The sequence below is a fragment of the Neolamprologus brichardi genome, chromosome 5, assembly GCF_056152115.1.
Source record: "Neolamprologus brichardi isolate AB-2024 chromosome 5, ASM5615211v1, whole genome shotgun sequence".
NCBI lineage: Eukaryota > Metazoa > Chordata > Actinopteri > Cichliformes > Cichlidae > Neolamprologus > Neolamprologus brichardi.
This window is the reverse complement of record NC_142108.1, coordinates 12,612,627-12,630,973: the sequence shown is the minus strand read 5'-3', so window position 1 is coordinate 12,630,973 and position 18,347 is coordinate 12,612,627. Positions and strand designations below refer to the sequence as shown.

The 18,347-nt window shown below is 41.0% G+C and overlaps 1 protein-coding gene across 1 annotated transcript; it reads right to left on the bottom strand.

The window, feature by feature from the left end:
* Positions 1–14,065: 14,065 nt before the first annotated feature.
* Positions 14,066–17,880, bottom strand: fmoda (fibromodulin a). The gene is made up of 6 exons (XM_006784383.3): positions 17,755–17,880; positions 16,830–17,219; positions 16,094–16,216; positions 15,846–15,986; positions 15,495–15,762; positions 14,066–15,198 (listed from the first exon to the last, which is right to left on the bottom strand). Exons 2-6 carry the CDS (start codon positions 17,190–17,192, stop codon positions 15,047–15,049), a joined length of 1,047 nt encoding a protein of 348 aa, XP_006784446.1. The 5' UTR covers positions 17,193–17,219; positions 17,755–17,880; the 3' UTR covers positions 14,066–15,046.
* Positions 17,881–18,347: the final 467 nt, after the last annotated feature.

The window sequence follows — 18,347 nt, the reverse complement described above, 5'->3', positions numbered from 1 at the left end:
TCAGTGACATCTACACATAATGACTGTACGGATGACCCGCGTGTGTCTGTGTCACTTGTCATAACAGATGGCGTGCCCGCATGATGGTGACTGGTGACAAAAGGAGATGAATGAAAAATGGCTCAGATTATTCAACATGCAACACAGTCCAAAACACAGATGTTAAACTGATTTCATTCACATAAGCTAATAGTATAAGCACATATGTAAAGCCGACTTTGGTCATAATTTGGTAAGCTGTAACTTTACCAACTAGTGCTCTGTGGACACAAAGTAACCAGATCACAGGGAGACTTTCTTAACAACACAGAACAACTATGAATAACTATGACATTGGTTGCAAGGTTTATATTGTTGGACTGTCATTTATGCTTAGAAATATATACTCATATATGTTTAGAGTTTTATAATTGATTGCATAATGATAGAGATTTGATCCTTAGCAGTCTGTAAAGACTCTGTGCGCCTTCCAGAGTGTTCTAGCATACACACATCTTGGGGTCATGAGAGAGGCCAAACCTTCTCTTACTGATTTATAATGTCGGAGGACAACTACTCTGTATCTGGTTAAGTGTGGCAGGATGAATATTATGTCTTGGTTCAACCCACTTTCAGTCAGGCGCATTAAGGGGCGCTAGTATAAATAGTGGCCATCTGAGCATCCCCGAATCGCGTACCTGTTATCTCCTTTCGGTCACTTGACTTCCCCCGGTGTTGCAGGTAGGAGCTGTGTACATGTCGTTGTTGCCTCAGCCTGAATTGGCAGTACTTGTGTTGATTGTGGTGTTCGTGTTACAGAGATGACCCGCGGATTACCTTCCTGAATCCTCCATGGTGGCTGGTATGTGTTTACTCGGTGCAGTGCGTACCTTATTTCACTGGGTGTTAAACCAATGTTGTTTATAGGTCGTAGCTGTAGAAGCCTTCTATGAGCCACTCTGTTCATGATTCGTGACTTTGTTTACTTGATACGTGACTCAGTTTTGTTACAATCTCTGCCTTTTATTGCTCTTTTATAGTAAGCACTGATGCTTTGCAGGAAGTGTGGGCTTTAGTGGGCGACCAGTAGCTTTACAGCAAGGTTGCTACGGCTTTTCTACACTACCCTTGTCATGATCCTGGGCCATGTTGGCCCAGCATTCTTAGTTTCATGTATTTTTGTATTTTGTTCCTTATTTGACTTCCCCTTGGGACTTTTACCCCCTGTGTGCCCCTCTGTGTATCTGTGACCCCTCGTTTCCCCTCGTGTTTTATTCCATGTTTTCCCCAGCCCGTTATGTCTGTGTGCTCTCCCCGTGCTCCCTCTCTCCTCCTGTCTGCGCCTCTGTGTACTTCCTGTTTTACTTTGACAGTCTCCCGTCAGTATGCGTCATGTTGTGTTGCTTCTGCCCTGTCTTATGCATTACAATTATCTGTGTCAGCTGTGTTCCCCGTGTGCTCCCACCTCCCTCGTTAAACCTCTGTGTATTTATGTCCACGTCTCCCTCTGTTCAGTGTCGCATTCTCCCTCATTCATGGCCATGTGTTTCTCTGTGTGCTAGTGTATTGCTTCCCAGTGTAGTTTCTTATCAGTTTGTTTCGCCATTTCCCTCCAGCAATAAAGCTGTGTTTTGAGTGCATTCCTGCCTCTGTGAGCTTGCGTTTGGGTCCACTTCCTGCCTGCCACACAGCCGAATCATGACAACCCTACGCTAACAGAAGTGCTGCTGCTTTGCCTTTTACCGTCTGTTTCCGTTTGCGAGGGTTCTTTTTCCCTGCTGCTGCCAGCCTCTTAAGAGTGGACGTTGGCGTGGACAGCGGCTAATTACACATCGATTGACTGAATTGTTAAAATAAAGTAGTCAGGCTGACGGCAATTTGGAGTAATACAGCGACTCCGTCTGCTCCAGATTTAAGGTTTTATTTAGTTTGTATGTCTGTCTCTCTGTTTTGATTTGTAGTTTGGGTTTTTGTTACACCACTGGTAGGAGGCCCTTTTTCTAGCTGCGGATCACCAGTGTGTTCCTGCAGTTGGGCTAACCCCAGCGTGTGCATATTAGTTTTTCTTGGAATATATTATAATTTTCTTTCTTTTATTCAGATGCGAAGGGCCTGACGTGGAGGAGACTGGGGTGCCTTGGTGGTGGGATCCTTTGAGTGTTACACACCTGCATTTTTAGTTTATTAGTATGAGCGTGTGATAGTGTGCTGCACTTGTGTATTGTTGAGTTTTCTTTTCTTTTTGAGTTGTTTTTGTGCGTGGCATCCCTGCCCCTCCACCGGTAAGCCTCAGCTCTGAATTCTTTTTTAGAATATTTGTATATTGATATTTATGCTTGTTTTTTATATGCTGTTTTAAATAATAAATTGTCTTTTATTATTGAAGCACTCTGTATTGAGTATAACGAGCCTAAGTGCCTTCTTGGTGATTAGCGTTACTTCTATCTAGTATTCTCTGGGTGAAACTCCCAGGGTGGCGTTGTCTTTTAAACTGTGAAGAGTATTTATTCCATCCCCACCTCGTGCTGCCACAAACTTGGCGTTGTCGACAGAATATACTTTTTAAAAACAGAGACGTGTGTTCCTTTGTTTTATTATCATGTGGTGTAACATAAACTTCTTTTTTTTTGTTTTGTTGTTGACTGATCCAGCTAAGATAATCACTATATTGTATGAACTTAATGGCTGCTCAGACTCCTATGTAGCATTGCAGGAAACTTTCTTCTCTAGAAAACAGCAGGAAGATGAGACACAGAAAGAGTTTTCCCTCGTTCTCTTGGGTATTATGGAAAAACTTAAATCGAGTGGCCCCAATGGCATGCCCAATGCTGATGTTTTATTAAGAAATCAATTTGTTGAATAGGTCTTAGACAGTACATTGCGGCGGAAGTTAAAGCAACTTGTAAGGAGGCAGCCAACCCTGACATTGCTGAAGATTAGAGGGGAAGGTATTAGGTGGGAATGTGAAGGGTTGCCTAGTGGCGTTAGACACAGAAGCAATTCTGTCCCTTCTGTCTATGGCATTCAGTATGGGGTCCTAGCAGTCCTTCGGGAATAGCCCAGTCCACCCATCTGTCTGAGATGAGTGAGATGAAGGAATTGTTAAAGTGCCAGTAGGAGCAACTTAATCAGCTCACTCAGAGCATCGCTTGATTGCAGGGCCCCCATCGAATGTCTCGCTCAGGACGGAGCAATTCCATTATATGCAGACGTTGTCAGCAACCTGGACATTTTGCTCGAGTGTGATGGGGAACGTGTTCCTCGCTCCCGGCCTCCTTCGCAGGCCCCTCCGCATAATCGCAGGCGCTCTCCTTTAAATATGGCTTCGGAAAACTAGCCCCCCCCGTATTGCCGAGCCACAGTTCGGGTGGGGTGTCTATTGGCTCAAGGGTTGTTTCTAATGGTCCAGAGGCAGTCTCCAAATTAATTTCATCCTGTCCGCATATAGATGTGGACATGGGCGGTATAAAAGTACCTTGTTTGGTTGATACGGGGTCTATGGTGTCTACCATTACTGAAAGCTTTTTCCGCCAGCATTTTGACTCCTGGGGTCAAGAGTAGGGATGGGTACCGGTATCCGGTGCCATCATGGCACCGGTTCTGACATAAACTGTAGTAACCAGACCGAAAAGCAGCGCACATTTCGGTGCTTTATTTCGGTGCTTTTTTTCCCTGAGATGTCATACACTTTGAATTCTAGCCAATCATTTTACGTTTCCGGATAGTAGGCGGGCCCAGGTACGTACGTTCTTTTAGAGCAGAGCTACAGATTAAAAATGCCCAAGGCAAAGCGGTCAAAAGTCTGGCTGTACTTCACAGCAAAATATGCAAACTCAGCAGCCTGCAACAAGTGCTTTAAGCTGATACTGTGATACTGTCAATGGAGGTAACACCTCAAATCCGATGAAACACCTGGTGACGCATAGCGTTTTTTTAAAAGCCGAAAAATGCGCCGTATTTGATAGCTTGCTGCGAGACCTCACATCGAGCACATCTACGGCGGGTGTGGTGCCTGTTATCGGACCCGAAGTAGCAACATCCCCCAAAAACCCAAAGAGGAGAGTCCTGACCCCTAGCCCTGCCAGTGTGACGGACGGATGATGATGGCAGCAGCAGCCGTTCTTCTCTGCGTGAGTCGCTTAATGTTTTCGTGTATAATTTACGTCAGGGGCGATTCTAGGATCAGAGCTTTGGGGGTGCTGAGCACCCAGAGAGCTGCCCATCCAGGCAAGGTAAACTTTACTCATCACAATGAGACTTCTTCCCCGTCTCTGTCAGTCCCTGCATCCCTAAATGCCTCCAGTTGTCCCGAGTTCTGTCTGACTGCCTCCTTGGTGCATTTAAACCCCTGTTCCTCCCTGTCCTCATCGTCTGTTGTCTTCATCTCCATTATCAGTCATCATAATTTTACCCTCTCTGTGCAAGTCTGCAAATTTCTTTATTAAATCATAAGTTTCTTAAATTCATCAAGTCTCTCTGTGCCTGGGTCCTCGTCACAAAACATGACATCACTGTTTTGTACATTTTAACACAATTTAATCCCCACATTTTTGAAAGAATAGCAAAACACTTTTTTGAAAAGTCTGTAACAAAACCATCAAATCTGATCAAGGTTATTAAAATGCTGCCAAAGAAGAATGGATTGGAATAAAAAAAAATACATATCCTAACCTTAATTACTGGGGAAAAATGATGAATGATGCTCATAGTGAGTAAAAAGTAAACTGTGTGCATTTTTTGGACAGAGATTCACTTCTAAAGTGTATGTATAATACAATACAGATACATAAAAAATACACTCCAAAAATAGAAGAGTCCTTGAAATATACAAAATATTATTAGAAAATGGAGACACTTGGCCTTTGGTACAATGTATACAATGTATGAAAAGATCTTTACTGCAGATACTACTATGGCTCTGCAGATTTTTTCTTTTCTTTTAACCTATGTCACCTCACCTTGAGGTTGGTAAATCTGTCTATCACATTTTGGTGGTCAAGTCTCTCAAGCATCTCTTTCTCAACTGACATCACAGCCAGGTGCTGGAGTCTGCTTTGACCCATGGTCCTTCTCAGCCAGGTATGGAGCTGACTCAAGACACTAAAAGACCTTTCACAGCTACAGCTGCTAACTGGGTTTGTTAGGGCAACCTGAATAACAGTTTTCAGTGTGGGGAAGATCTGATTATCCAGAAGATTGTACAATGTTAACATATCTGGAATGGCACCAGCCTCACTCTTGAGCTTTATAAAGTCTTTGGCAACCGTGACTTCCTCTGACTGAAGCTCAATATGGTAATGCAGTGCCAGGGCTGACAACCCAGTTTGTTTTGCAGATTCTGTATAGCAGCTTTAATATAGGGAGAACACAACTTCCAGATTGTATAAGTTGTTTGTATTAGTTGTTTGTCTTTCTTTTTCTTTGCCAGTTAAACAGTTACTGTTTTGCCTGTTAGTACTCCCTGTCTGTTTTCTTACCTGGTACTTCCTGATCTTGTACTTTGTCCTCATGTTCCCCTCTTTCCTCTCTCCCTCTTTGGACTGACAATCTGTACACACACACACACACACACACACAACAGGAGTTATAAGGTTAATGGGCATCCAGTCAGTTAGCTAGTTAGTACCTTGGGTTCAATATCGACACATGCACATATGGCAAAATAACCAGTTTCTCTCATTACATTTCAAACAGGACAGTGGTAACAACAGCAGGCTACGGACAATGTTAAGTTTTAGATTTTAAATAGGCTGTATACATTTCAATGAGATCAACAGGGCAGTCAAATATCGCTAATTTTACTACAGAGCAAACATCGTCGGAAAACATGTTTTCAACTAGGGCTGCCACAAACGATTATTTTGATAGTCGACTAGTCACCAATTATTTTTGCAATTAGTCGACTAATCAGATCATGCATCCATTGGATGTACAGCGTACAGCTTATTGCACCAGCATGCATCTGCTCTCATATAACTATTATTAGCTTACAGCTTTAAGTGTTTAAGGTATGTGCTAACTAAAAATAAAGACAAGATGATAGTTTATTAACTTTGAATGAAATTTGCAGATTGTTTCGGTGAAGTTTAATAAACTCATTGTTATCTAAAATATAACGGGACACCGGAATATATTCTCGAGCATCTCACACTTCTGATAATCAGTTGTCTGCTTGACCTTTATTCAGCTGTGTAAAAACTATAACTTTAATCTCAGCCTAACCGATTTACTCAGGAACAAATAAAATACAAAAAAAAGCCAAACAATAACATTTTTAAGTTATCTAAGTGACTTATATATGGTTAACCTGAGTAGCGAAAGACCGCAGTGGGTTTGAAAACAATTTGCCGGAGTCCGGTGTTCTCACGGGCTCTAGTGAGCCTTGCCCCCGGCTAGCTATCAAGCTAGTGGATAACAGACATCTCCGAAAACGTCGGAGCGCTTTTGAAAATATGTGGTGTCTTGATAAACTGAGCAGATATTTGAGGTTTACACAGCTACATTCTCGCCTGAAAATATGCTAAACATTTATTTTGTGACCCAGAAAGAATAATAAGAGTAATATTAAAACTAACTAGCTGCCGCCATTGTTGGAAACTGAGCTGGGCTGAGCTATGAATTCTGGGACACAGCTCCTTCTTTTTCTTCGGGGTTTAACGGCAGCTGGCATCCTTGTACATGCAGTGCTGCCATCTTCTGTTTCAGTCCGTTATTACACTCTTAAATTCTACTACTTGTTCCTGCGTCTTTTGTGATCTTACGAAGCTTCAAACGACGCCTCGACTATTAAATCAGTCGTCGATGATTTTGATAGTCGATGTAATCGTGACTAGGCGACTAATCGTGGCAGCCCTATTTTCAACACAGCAGGTTACCTGGTGTAATGTTTTTCAGTTAAAAAGAAACATGGTCTGACTCCTACCTAACTATATAAAGAGTAACTGAAAGTTAAATGCAGCTAATATGTCCTGTTTTAAGCCAGGCACTTCCACCTCTGCTCCGCTGCCTCTCAGCCACCATCGCTCTGGCAGTTACAGCGCTAAAGCAAGTAGGAGAGAGCCGAGCTGGAACAAACCATTTTGGGAGGGGGGAGTGGTTATCTATACTTTTGTTGTTAAAATGTTCCATCTCAATTAAGTACTGTATGCTTTTTATACTTTTAGTAGTGTGTCCCACAAACAGCAAATATTTTCAAAAAAAATAAGACATCTTTGGGGGTGCTTTGATTCATTTTGGGGGTGCTGAAGCACCTCCAAAACTGGGCTAAAATCGCCCCTGATTTACGTTGAATAGGCTAACCACGTTATTAAATTAATACATGTAAGGTGAACTAGCAAACACCGTCGTAGTTACATGCAGCTGTCTTCTTGTTTGATGGCAGGTACTCCCTTCACCCTGGCCAAAAAAGCTAAAATGACCAAAGAAAAAGTGGAAAACAGCTAAACATAAGAGGTTTTTGGACAAAGTTTGTGTTTTTTCCATTGTTTAAGCACTGCTTCCAGCCAAGAGTGATACCATATATGCCCTATAGCTGCAGAAAAGGCTAACATTGTTATCTTTTTACAAAAAAAACAGCTGAACATGAGAGGTTTTTGGACCAATTTTGTGTTCTCCATTCTTTAAGCACCGGCACCGTTTCAAAAGTACCGGTTTGGCACCGGTATCAGATAAAACCTAAACGATACCCATCTCCAAGCTTGTCATTGGTTGCAGCTTAAAGCGGTAATTGTTTGTCTATTCTCTACCTTGGCTATATAGAGCTAGGTGTAGAGCTCTGTGGTAAGTTCATTCCACAGTGTGGCGTGTTGATCGTTAAAGATCCTCCAGGTGCAGGGCCTTCTACGGTTCCGGGTGTATTAGGGATGAATGTGATTCGGAAGTGTTACCATGAGCTTTTTGGGCAACATGGTGAAGCATTGTTTAGTCTGGGCTCTATCACAGAGGCCCCTAAACCCCTTGTGCATGCGCTGCAAAAGTGCCATGATGTTAGTACGAGAGCCCCACAGGATTTGTCTGGCCATGTGAGAGTGAGAGGTAAGCGAGCATGTTGCATTCCGGGTGGTGTAATGAAAATAGTGGCCGCCACCTGTTCTGAGCAATATTCAGGTGCCACAGTGTTATTTGAACCCAATGATTTTAACTTGCCTGCTGGACTTAAGCGTCCCCTGCATTGGTTCGAGTGGTTAGAGGTACTGTATACATACCAGTTGTTAACGTAGGGACCACAGCAGTTTTGCTTCATCCCAGGACCATTATGGGGACCCTGGAGGATGTTCACGTGGTCAGTTTGCCTGCTGGTGTGACAGAAATACCCCTTAATTTAGCCACAATGGCATCTTACACCGCCACTCCTACTGTGCAGGATCAGATGGAAGGAATTGATTTGTCTAAACTGTCAGCAGAGGAACAGGGACAGGTGAGGTCTCTCCTTAAGACATACAGCTTGGTCTTTTCTGCTCATGACACTGACTTGGGTTGCACTAACTTGATCTCCCATGACATTCCGCTCTTAGATGATATCCCGGTGCGGCAGCGTTAGAGGCGCATCCCCCCTTCGGAGTATGAGGTTGTGAAAGAGCATATTAACCATTTACTAGGGGCTAAGGTGATTAGAGAGAGTAGCAGCCCCTATACTTCTCCCATTGTGCTTTTTAAGAAAAAGGATGGCAGCCCGCACATGTGTGTTGACTATCGGCAATTGAACAACAAGACGAGGAAAGATGCATTCCCCCTGCCGCGCATTGAGGAATCCCTAGATGCGCTGACTGGTGCCCGTTGGTTTTCCACCATGGATTTAGCCAGTGGCTACAATCAGGTCCCAGTTATGGAAGACGATAGGCCCAAGACTGCGTTCTGTACTCCCTTTGGCCTATTTGAGTGGAACCGAATGCCACATAAGTATAAGAGCCCTTTGTTTAGGTGGACCGCTGCGCTCCTAGCACCAGCTGTGGGAAATCTTCACAAGGTCACTTTTGGGCCAGACACAGACAAGGTATTCTTTGCTCACATGTATGCCTGTGTAAAACACCATAATGAACTTATGCATATTCATGTACCTTAATAAAGAGCAGTGTTACGAGGGAGCAGACGAGAGTAACTGGGGTCAAGCGAAGGAACGGCGCTGTCACTGTTCTCTCGTGCACGAGATCAAAGAGCTCTGCTTGGTGTCCAATGCTTTTTGCTGTTGTAGTAGGATTGTCTTGTTCCAGCGAGACAGAACCATCATTGGTCATCAAATATAACATTTTCAGAAGATAAATGAAGTGTTTTGTAATGTTCCTGTGAACGGGCCCTGGTTTTGACATTACATAATTTGAAACATAAAGCAGACATACGAGACCAATAAAATACATTATTACTACCAGTCAGATGTTGTTTGTAGGATTCTGACCCACATGCATGGAAATGGTTTGGCCTCATGTATTATTGTTCAATAATACTAATGGTTTTGCTAATGCTAAGTGCAAAAATAATAAAGCTTACTACTTAATTGTCATACATCTAATTGGGGATATTATTTTGTTTCACTAACACTTTCGCCTAACACAGTCAATGGTTCATTTCCTGCCAGGGACACATATTCCCTTTGGGGTTGTGTCAGGAGGGACAAATCAAACACGTGGAGCTGCCCACTGTGGCAACCCCTTCTGAAAGTAGTTGTCCCTCTCTCCTTCTTCCTGTGCGCCTTCCTAACATCAAACCAGTTTGAACATGTTGGTGTTCATATTGTGCATGTTGAAAAACATGGAGATGAAAGAGAAAAACAAAACATATGCAAGGACCATGAGCGCAAAGCATGAAGATGAAGATTTTGGCCATTCGTTTTCACCAGAATCTTTATTAACACAAGTATCTGCACTTCTGAGTAAACAACTTGTGTATGTTTGTCATCTGAGGTTATTATTATAACTATTGTTTTAAGTTGGCTGTACTTCCAGGTTACCTCGTTTTCTGTCCATTTTTACTCAACTATCAACTAAACACTTAGCACAGTATGGGTACACCTAAAACCTTATTCCACTTGCCAGATTGTCTCTGTGTCTGCAGTTATTCTGCATTACAACCTTTTAACACCTTTTTTGGTGTTGTTTATTCTTTAAGAACATTAAAAATGTAAATCCTTTTTATTTGCCCTCATTTTTGCCTTTTCCCCCCTGCTCCCTGTCTGCTCTCATTGCCTTGCTGGCTTGCTGCCTGTGACCCCTGCTTTGTGTATGCTGGCTTATGGAGTTTGACAGAGATGCCAGAATAACAGTGGAACTTTGTGTCATATCCAAAGGTCAAATGTAATTATCAAGCCAACAAGTTCTATACATTCTGTTCATTCTTTAGACTTAGACAAGCTTCTTTCCACAGGTTTTATGAGTCAAAGGAGTTAAACAAGTGGAGATGGTTAATGAATTATTTGTGTTTACCAGGGCAACAGATTTTACTCAGACAATCCAGTCTTCACTATATAGTTTGCTACAAAAGAAAGAGATTATGAACAAATGTGCATTATCTCTATGTATCTTACTTTTGGGAGCATTCACATGCTTCAGGTTCAGGTAGTCAAGCTGAACATGAGGTGCTAACACTCTTACCTCTTGTTCACTTTGAATGGTGTGACATTGTGCTTTACAAGACCAAATTATGGATCCTTTGCTTGTATGCAGTGAAATGTTCAGCTTTTTAACCACTTAAGCGTAGTAAGGCAGTTGCCAGTCAGTCAAATCATGGTTATTCAAATATTCCAAAGGTGCTGCGAGCCAATTAAATCACTACAGAGAACTATCCTGTTATTTGGCATCAAAATGCAGCAGTTAAAAGTTGATAATTATGGTGAGTAATCGCCCTATTTTATAAGGACAAAGTTAGGTTACTGGCTTGGCTAATGCTAATTTCTAATCGGAGATCTGTTAACTTGCTTTGTGAGTGACTGCTTGTTGTCAGTGGTCATGCTAGTACCCCAAATGTCTGTTTTGCAAATTATGGATGAATTGCAAATCCTCCTATAGTGATTTATAGCTACCGTACTCATGCAGTTTTCCTTGTGCATGGGTACAGTAGCAGTAGCAACATCTCTGCTTCAAATTCAACATTTGTTGCATCTCTTCTGCTTCTGCTTCTCTCTCTTCTCATGTTTTCTATGACGTAAAAGCATAAAGTTCCCAACAATTCCTATGAAATGTCCTCAAAATTACTCAGTATTCAGGAAGAAACAGGAAGTGAGTCACATGTTGTCATTACTACTCTCCACCATAACTATACACAAATCCTTCTTTTATTGAAAGCAGAGCTTGTGAGTTTAAAGCTGTGAGCAAACAGTATTATTGCCCAGTGGCAGTTACTCAGACAGTGTGAGACCTTTAGTTGTTCTCTGTTCTCATTGTACCTGTTTGCAATGGTCTGTACCTGAGTTCTCTGCTATTTTGGTCACTGACCCTTAGCCACAAGTTAACCACAGAAGTCATTTGATATACATTTTACTGTGATGATGATCCTGTGGTGTTTGTCCACAGACTACAGTGGAAAAACATCCTAAATTTAGACATTATGTGTCCTCTGACCATCCCACATCTGGTGAGTTGACGCATAGAGGGTTAGGCCCTGATGCAACAGCACGTCATCGTTAACATTATCAGCATTACAAGTCCATCCCAGAAAAAGATTCATTTGTAACATAGCTGGCATAATAAATGTAAAAAGAAAACATACGCTTAAATTGTAATGGAAGGCTATTAAGATAGAGCTAAAAGGAACTAAAGAGAAACGTGACAAGAAAGAAGAGAGTCTTAGTTTCCCTCTCGAGTAAAGCCAACCATCCTGATAAATATCTCTATAGCCATGAGAAAATCGCCTTAGCTGTTTAGTGGAGCAATTAGTCTCAAGAATTCAGGTTAATGAGGTACAATTTAAAAAAATATATATAAATATTTTAAGGAATCCAATGCCTCTTCTTTGTGCCAGTATCCCCTTAAGAGCTTTCCTCAGTGTTATATTGGACAGCTTCAGGGCTTTGACTCCTTGTGGTTTCTCTCTCCCTCAAGGAACTGGTTTCTGTGGGCACCTTGGGTTAAAAGTGTAAATAAGCTATAAATGAAACACCTCTTTATCCTGTCTATTACTATGTAGAAACCTTGCATCAGGCCCTACAAACCCTCACTGGTGACTGATACTCGCTTCATGCTCATGTCTGTTATTAAACCTTTGAAATAAGTATGAATTTAACATTGAGAGATAAGATCAACATAAACTTTAATTCAAAGACTTCAAAGACACTTTTCAACCATGTTTGAAATTGCAGGAGGAAATGCGAGAGAGACCTTGAAGTGGCTCGACCCCAGCGTCCCGGATCTAACTTAAGTGCTAGGTAAATTATTTTAATCCCCCAAAGTTCCTGCTCAGGGTAGTAATTTTCAAAGAGCACAAACTTTGCAGGTGGAGCTTGCAGGAATAAAGCTTCTTTGATTGGTTGAGTGCCTATTTACTGTGTTCCTCTCTATTCAATTACTGAGGAAGTTTGTTATAGAAATATGTGACAACTCAGCAGCCTGTTATCGCAAATAAAATGTATCCTGTAAGTGAAACACTATTTAAAAACAACACTTAAAGCACCGTGAAACAGTGAAGTGAATATAACTGATCAAGTCTGGGAAACCTTGAGTTTTTATTATTTAAGTTGTTATAAAGAACCATTTGAGGAATAGCTACAAAAACTTCAAGCCACTAACTCAATCTCCTCGGATCCCTGCTCAAAGTTTATGTCAGCTTGATTGAAAGCATCCTTCTGTTCATTACCTCAGTATCGTGTGGTAACATGACCAGGGCAATTAGGAACAAACGGAACAGGATCGTTAGAACTGCTGGTAAGATTATTGGTCAACAACAAGATTCACTGGATAAGCTGTATCAGTATGTTGTCTTCAGGAAAGTCTGATTTATTGTTGCTGACCGTGAACACCCTCTTCATTCTGACTTTGAATTAAATCCCACAGGATGATGCTTTTACACAATAAAAGAGAGTCAGTTCATACTTTTGACTGATCACCTCACACTGTAAAATCTAATTAGTTCCCAGAACTCAAAAAAATTACCAAAGAAATAACCTTTTAAGATATTTTCAGCCGAGAATGTAGCTGTGTAATGCTCAAATATCTACTTAATTTATCAAAATATCACATATTTGCAAAAGTGCCTCCACGTTTTCGGAGAGCTCTGTTATCCACCAGTGCGATAGCTGACCGGGAGGTCAAGGCTCGATAGAGTCCGTGAGCACAGCTAACTCATGGCTTATTGTTTTCAACCCCCTGCAGTCTTTTGCTACTCAGGTTAAACATGATTTTTATATATATATATATATATACACACACATACACACACACACATACATACATACATACATACATAGATAGATAGATAGATAGATAGATATATAGATATATAGATAGATATATATCTCACTTTTTTTATTTCAAACAATCAACAGAAAATTTCACAGACATATTTTTATGTAATGTTTTTAAGGCTGTGGTGTTAATTTTTAAGTAACATGAGCCCAGCGGCAGCAGCAATGCTAGGCTAACACTAACTAGCTAGCAAGATTATAAACCTGGTGCTAAACTAAGAGAAGCCACAAAATCAGTTTGAATAAGAGTAAACATTTACTCACCAAGTCAGTGTATCAGGTAAAGATGCACAGCAATGACAACAATAATATCTTGAGCTGACGCTTTTCCGGGTTTGCTCAACATATTCCATAACAAATGCTGGCACCATGAACATGCGGATTAATCCGAGAGGGAGGAGGACGGTAGTGACGTGGCATTTTCAAAACACATCTTTCATCCTTCCGCACTGAGAAGCAAAACTTCCAGCTTACTTAGTTTTTCTATGTTAAGACAACTCAAATAAATTGAGTTTATCAGCGTTTTTGCATAAAATGCACTGGTAACTTATTAAAATCTAGTTCTAATAACAAATTGATAAAAACTGAGTTCAGCCTATTTAATATTTTTAATTAAACACAATATTACATTTTACAGTGCAGTATTGCATTTCATCACTGGCTGATCAATATAGGACAAAAATGACACAGATCTTTATTAACTTTATTTATTCTGCAATGGGTTGATGAACAAAAACCCTTTGTCAGGATAATAATTAATCCATGCAATGTTTACATAGATCCTAATTCACAGACCACGAGCCCCACACATGTCTGATTTACTACAGTACGATATCCATATTTTTTTTTTCTCATGGAACAGAGACATTTTCTGTGTCTCTAAGAAAATTTCACTGTGCAAAAAGACGATCTTAAACAGAATCAAGCTGTCACAGCATTTTTCTCTCAGAAAGATAAACTAATGTAACCAAGTGCAATAACATATTCTCATGCAGTAGACACCATAATAATGTTTTAGTATTCTACATATGATCTATATTTGAAATTATATATTTCACAGTATACAAACCGTTATTCATCACCTTATTATACAAAGCAATAAAACACATGGAGGAAGTCCCGAAAAGTTGATTCTATTCATCTGGACGTAGCATCACCAACCTGTTTATAAGGTTGGGGACACTACGTCCGGATGAGACTGAAGAAGTCATTTGAATGAGTGACAAAATGTTTCTCCCACTGAAAATGCTATGTCCACATGAGCAAAATCAACTTTTTGAGGTTTCCCTACATGGATGATTGAGCATGCATTAAGACACGTGGAGGAAGAATCATTACAGCACAGTATGCTGTAAATAGGATGAAGGTCAGAGAAACATTCCTGAATTTCATTCAGGTTCTGTTGTTTTTTTGTGATTAAAAGCTCATTTATGGTGTTTTATCCTTGTAAATCTGAAATTTCAATACACAAGAAAAACTTTCTTTATTCTTTCTTTCTTTCTTAACTGGAGGAATTTCTAGTAAAGCTTGCTCACAGTGATGCTCTCTGCAATCACTACTAACTAACTCACTACCTGCTGTAGATATCAACTTATATCCGCTGTAATCTGTTTTAAAAAAAAATAGTCCTGCTGTAGGTGCATGTGGTGAACTGAGCCACAGACTGCGTTGTGCACATGCTTAGATCTCAATGTCGAGAACCTGGCGCAGACAATGGTTCACGTCGGTGGGGATGTCCACAAGACTGAGCTCGTTTCCGTCCAGTCGCACCACTAAGAGTCTGGAGAAATTCGTCACGTCCACGACACTGCAGAAGCTACCCACAGTAAACTCTACAGGCAAGGGAAAGAATGGAGACAGCGATGAGTTTACTTTCATGCAAAACTGTAAAATGGCAGTATAACTGTATAAATCACCTCAGGAAAAGACATGTCCAACATCTCATTTCTCAAAATCCAGCAAACAACTTTTTGTTCTCGTTTAATCTAAGTGTGCATGAAGTGGCAGGACATATACAATCATGAACTTTCTTATTGTGAAATCAACAAAACTGGCTTAAAGGTAGAAAACTGTATGGCAATGTAGAACATGACGATTAAAAAAATGATTTCTTCAAAGAAACTCTCACCCTTGATCTGATTGGCTTGCAGGTAAAGATATTGCAGCGTGGTGCTAACTGAAGGAATTCTCTCCAGTTTGTTGAAGCTCAGGTCCAGCTCCACCAGTCCAGACACGTTAAACGTGTTAGCGGGGATGCCTTTATTTGTTAGCAGGTTATGCGACATCCTAAAATACTGTAGCTGAGAGAAAAGGCTCAGGAATCCCTCAGGTATAGAGTCGATGGCATTGTACTCCAGGTAGAGCTGATGCAGGTATGCAGGGAGTGGAGCTGGGACCTGGGACAGTGACACAACATCTCTGAACGAGATTACCTTAGTTGCTTAATAATGCATTTAGAAACAAACAGATAAACAATTACCTTTGTCAACTTGTTGCTACTGAGCTCAAGCAATGTGAGGGAGTTCAGCCCCTTCAGTGACGAGCCCACCTCTGAGAGAGCATTATCATGAAGGTACAGGATAGTGAGGTTATCCATTCCCTCTAGGTCTGCAGGTGACACCTAGGTAAAAGTGGCAATAGCCGTAAAGCATAGCGTAATGTCTCAACTGATGTTGGACTAAAACAGGAGGGCTGTGAATGTGAATTTTTGAACTTTTGAAGATTTACCTTCTCAATCATGTTGTTATCCATTCTCAGGTCTCTCAGGCAGAGGGGAAGGTTTGACGGAATGCTGGTCAAATTATTGTATTGTAGATATAAACGCTCAAGTCCCCCCAGCTTCAGAAATGCCTGCAAAATGATCAAGATGAGCAGGTATAAAACCCAAAATGAAAAATTATGCAAAAGTATGTGGTGGTTTTACAATAAAAATGATGAAAGGGGCCTTTTCAGAGCACAGATGCATTATCGAAATGATATTACACTACATCTTTTTATGCGTTTGCAAACGACCGGCTAAGTTTCAACTAGCATTCAAACTGATGGTTACAGTGCAATTTTGTTTGTGCATGAATGTGTTTTTCAGTGTGTTTCACTGGAGAAAGAGACTTTATGCTGAGGGTTGTAGACCACAAGGTCTGTGGCTCTGATGTAGCAAGCTGCTGTCTGGTTTAGTGTGAGCATGTGCTCTGCTGATCACACTGCTTTAACCATACATGTTTCAAATTATAACAAGTTTATTATATGATGACAGAAAACTAACCACAATATTTATTCATGTTTTTTTTCCCCCCTTTTGGTTTCTTCTTTTCTTTAAAAAAACAGATAACACAGGAAATTAACTTGAGGATTAAGAACAGACAGCAATAAAAGAAAACCGACTCGGGCTGTTAGACACCTGTCAGCCATTGTACCGCTATTTATAGTGATGTGTGTCTGGATGTGCCTATGACTATGTGTTTACCTTCTTGCCAATTGATTCAGATGTCAGCTGGTTGAAATGCAACATAAGCCACACCAGATTGGTTGCATTGCTTAGAGCCGAGTCAGGCAAAGATGTGATGGCATTGTGTTGAAGATACAAGTATTTGATATGCGAGGGAATCGGTGGCACGGTGGTAAGGCCTCGCCCATTACAGTACATAGCAACGGGGAAGGAAGAGGGGCAGTCACACTCGTCAGGACACGCCGACACACTGTATGCTCTGTCTGCATACTGGGAGCCATAAAAGTATCCTTGGCTCTGCCAGTAATTTGTCCAGGAGTTCCATCCATGGCAGAGAACGAGGGGAATCAGGGCAGACAAAAGGAAGATCACCAGACGCATGATGGAAGGAAGTCACTCAATTCTTAACTGTAATGTAACACAGGGAGAACAGAGGGACATGCAGTGGTATTAAAAAGGCCAAAAAATAGAAAAAGTTATTCACAAATCACCAAAATGTTCGAGATTTATAATCTTACAGATGTTTTAGAATGTTTTGAAATGCTCAAACATGTGAAATTAGACATTTAAAAGAACAAAAAAAATCTTTCAGCCAACTACCAACATTAACTAAATCTGTTATTCTTCTGTCCTACTTAGGTTTAAGGTGCAGTGCAGGCATGGACTTTATTTGGGAATATAGCTGCCTGCAGGCAGTCACATTCTTACTGGTCTTAGTCCACAGGGAAACTCAGAAAAGCCTTTCCTGGCTTTCTTAAGCCTTCCATGAATGCCAGTTTTGTAATATTCACTCTGTTACCTTAAAAATTAAGGTAAAACATTCAGTGATTATTTTTCCAAAATTATTCTACCCTTACTTCTCATTTAGCCTTGTATACATCTCGATTTAAAAGAAAACAAACAGATTTCACACACTTGCATGCACACACAAACACACACCTACCCGATCAAAGGCACTGGCCCTCTTGTCCCCCGCTCTCTCTCTGAGTGAGTGTGCTCAGGACTGCAGGGTGCTCTGACACACACTGTATGAAAAGTATTTTCTCCCCTCCCTGCTCTCCGTTCCGTCATGCCCTCCACACCCATCTGTCTGTTCTTGTGCTTTTGATTACTTCCACCCCCTTGTCCAATTGCCCGCACCCCATTGCATTTGGTCGGGAATGGCCCACAGCCCACTCTGAAGCCTTTTTTCTCCCCCTCCAGTGTGAATGATGTGAGACGCAGTGGCTTTGAGGTATTGTTCCCATCTGCGAGCAGCACATTCAATCCCTCCGTTTCCTCATTTCAAGTGACCCCCTCTCTTTCTTCACAATAAAGGGTAGAAAAATAAAAGTCATACATAAGTGGCAATGATAAAATGATCCAACTTTGGTTCATATGGTGCAAATGCAAATACCTGTGAAAGACTAAAATGAGTAAGAACTTGATATTACATATACTTTAGCTGTAGCACTGCAAAGAAAGTGGAAGTTTTGTTATCGTAGTTTATTGCAGCTACAAACATAAAATCACAGGTGTGCTGTTAGCAGGTGAGAC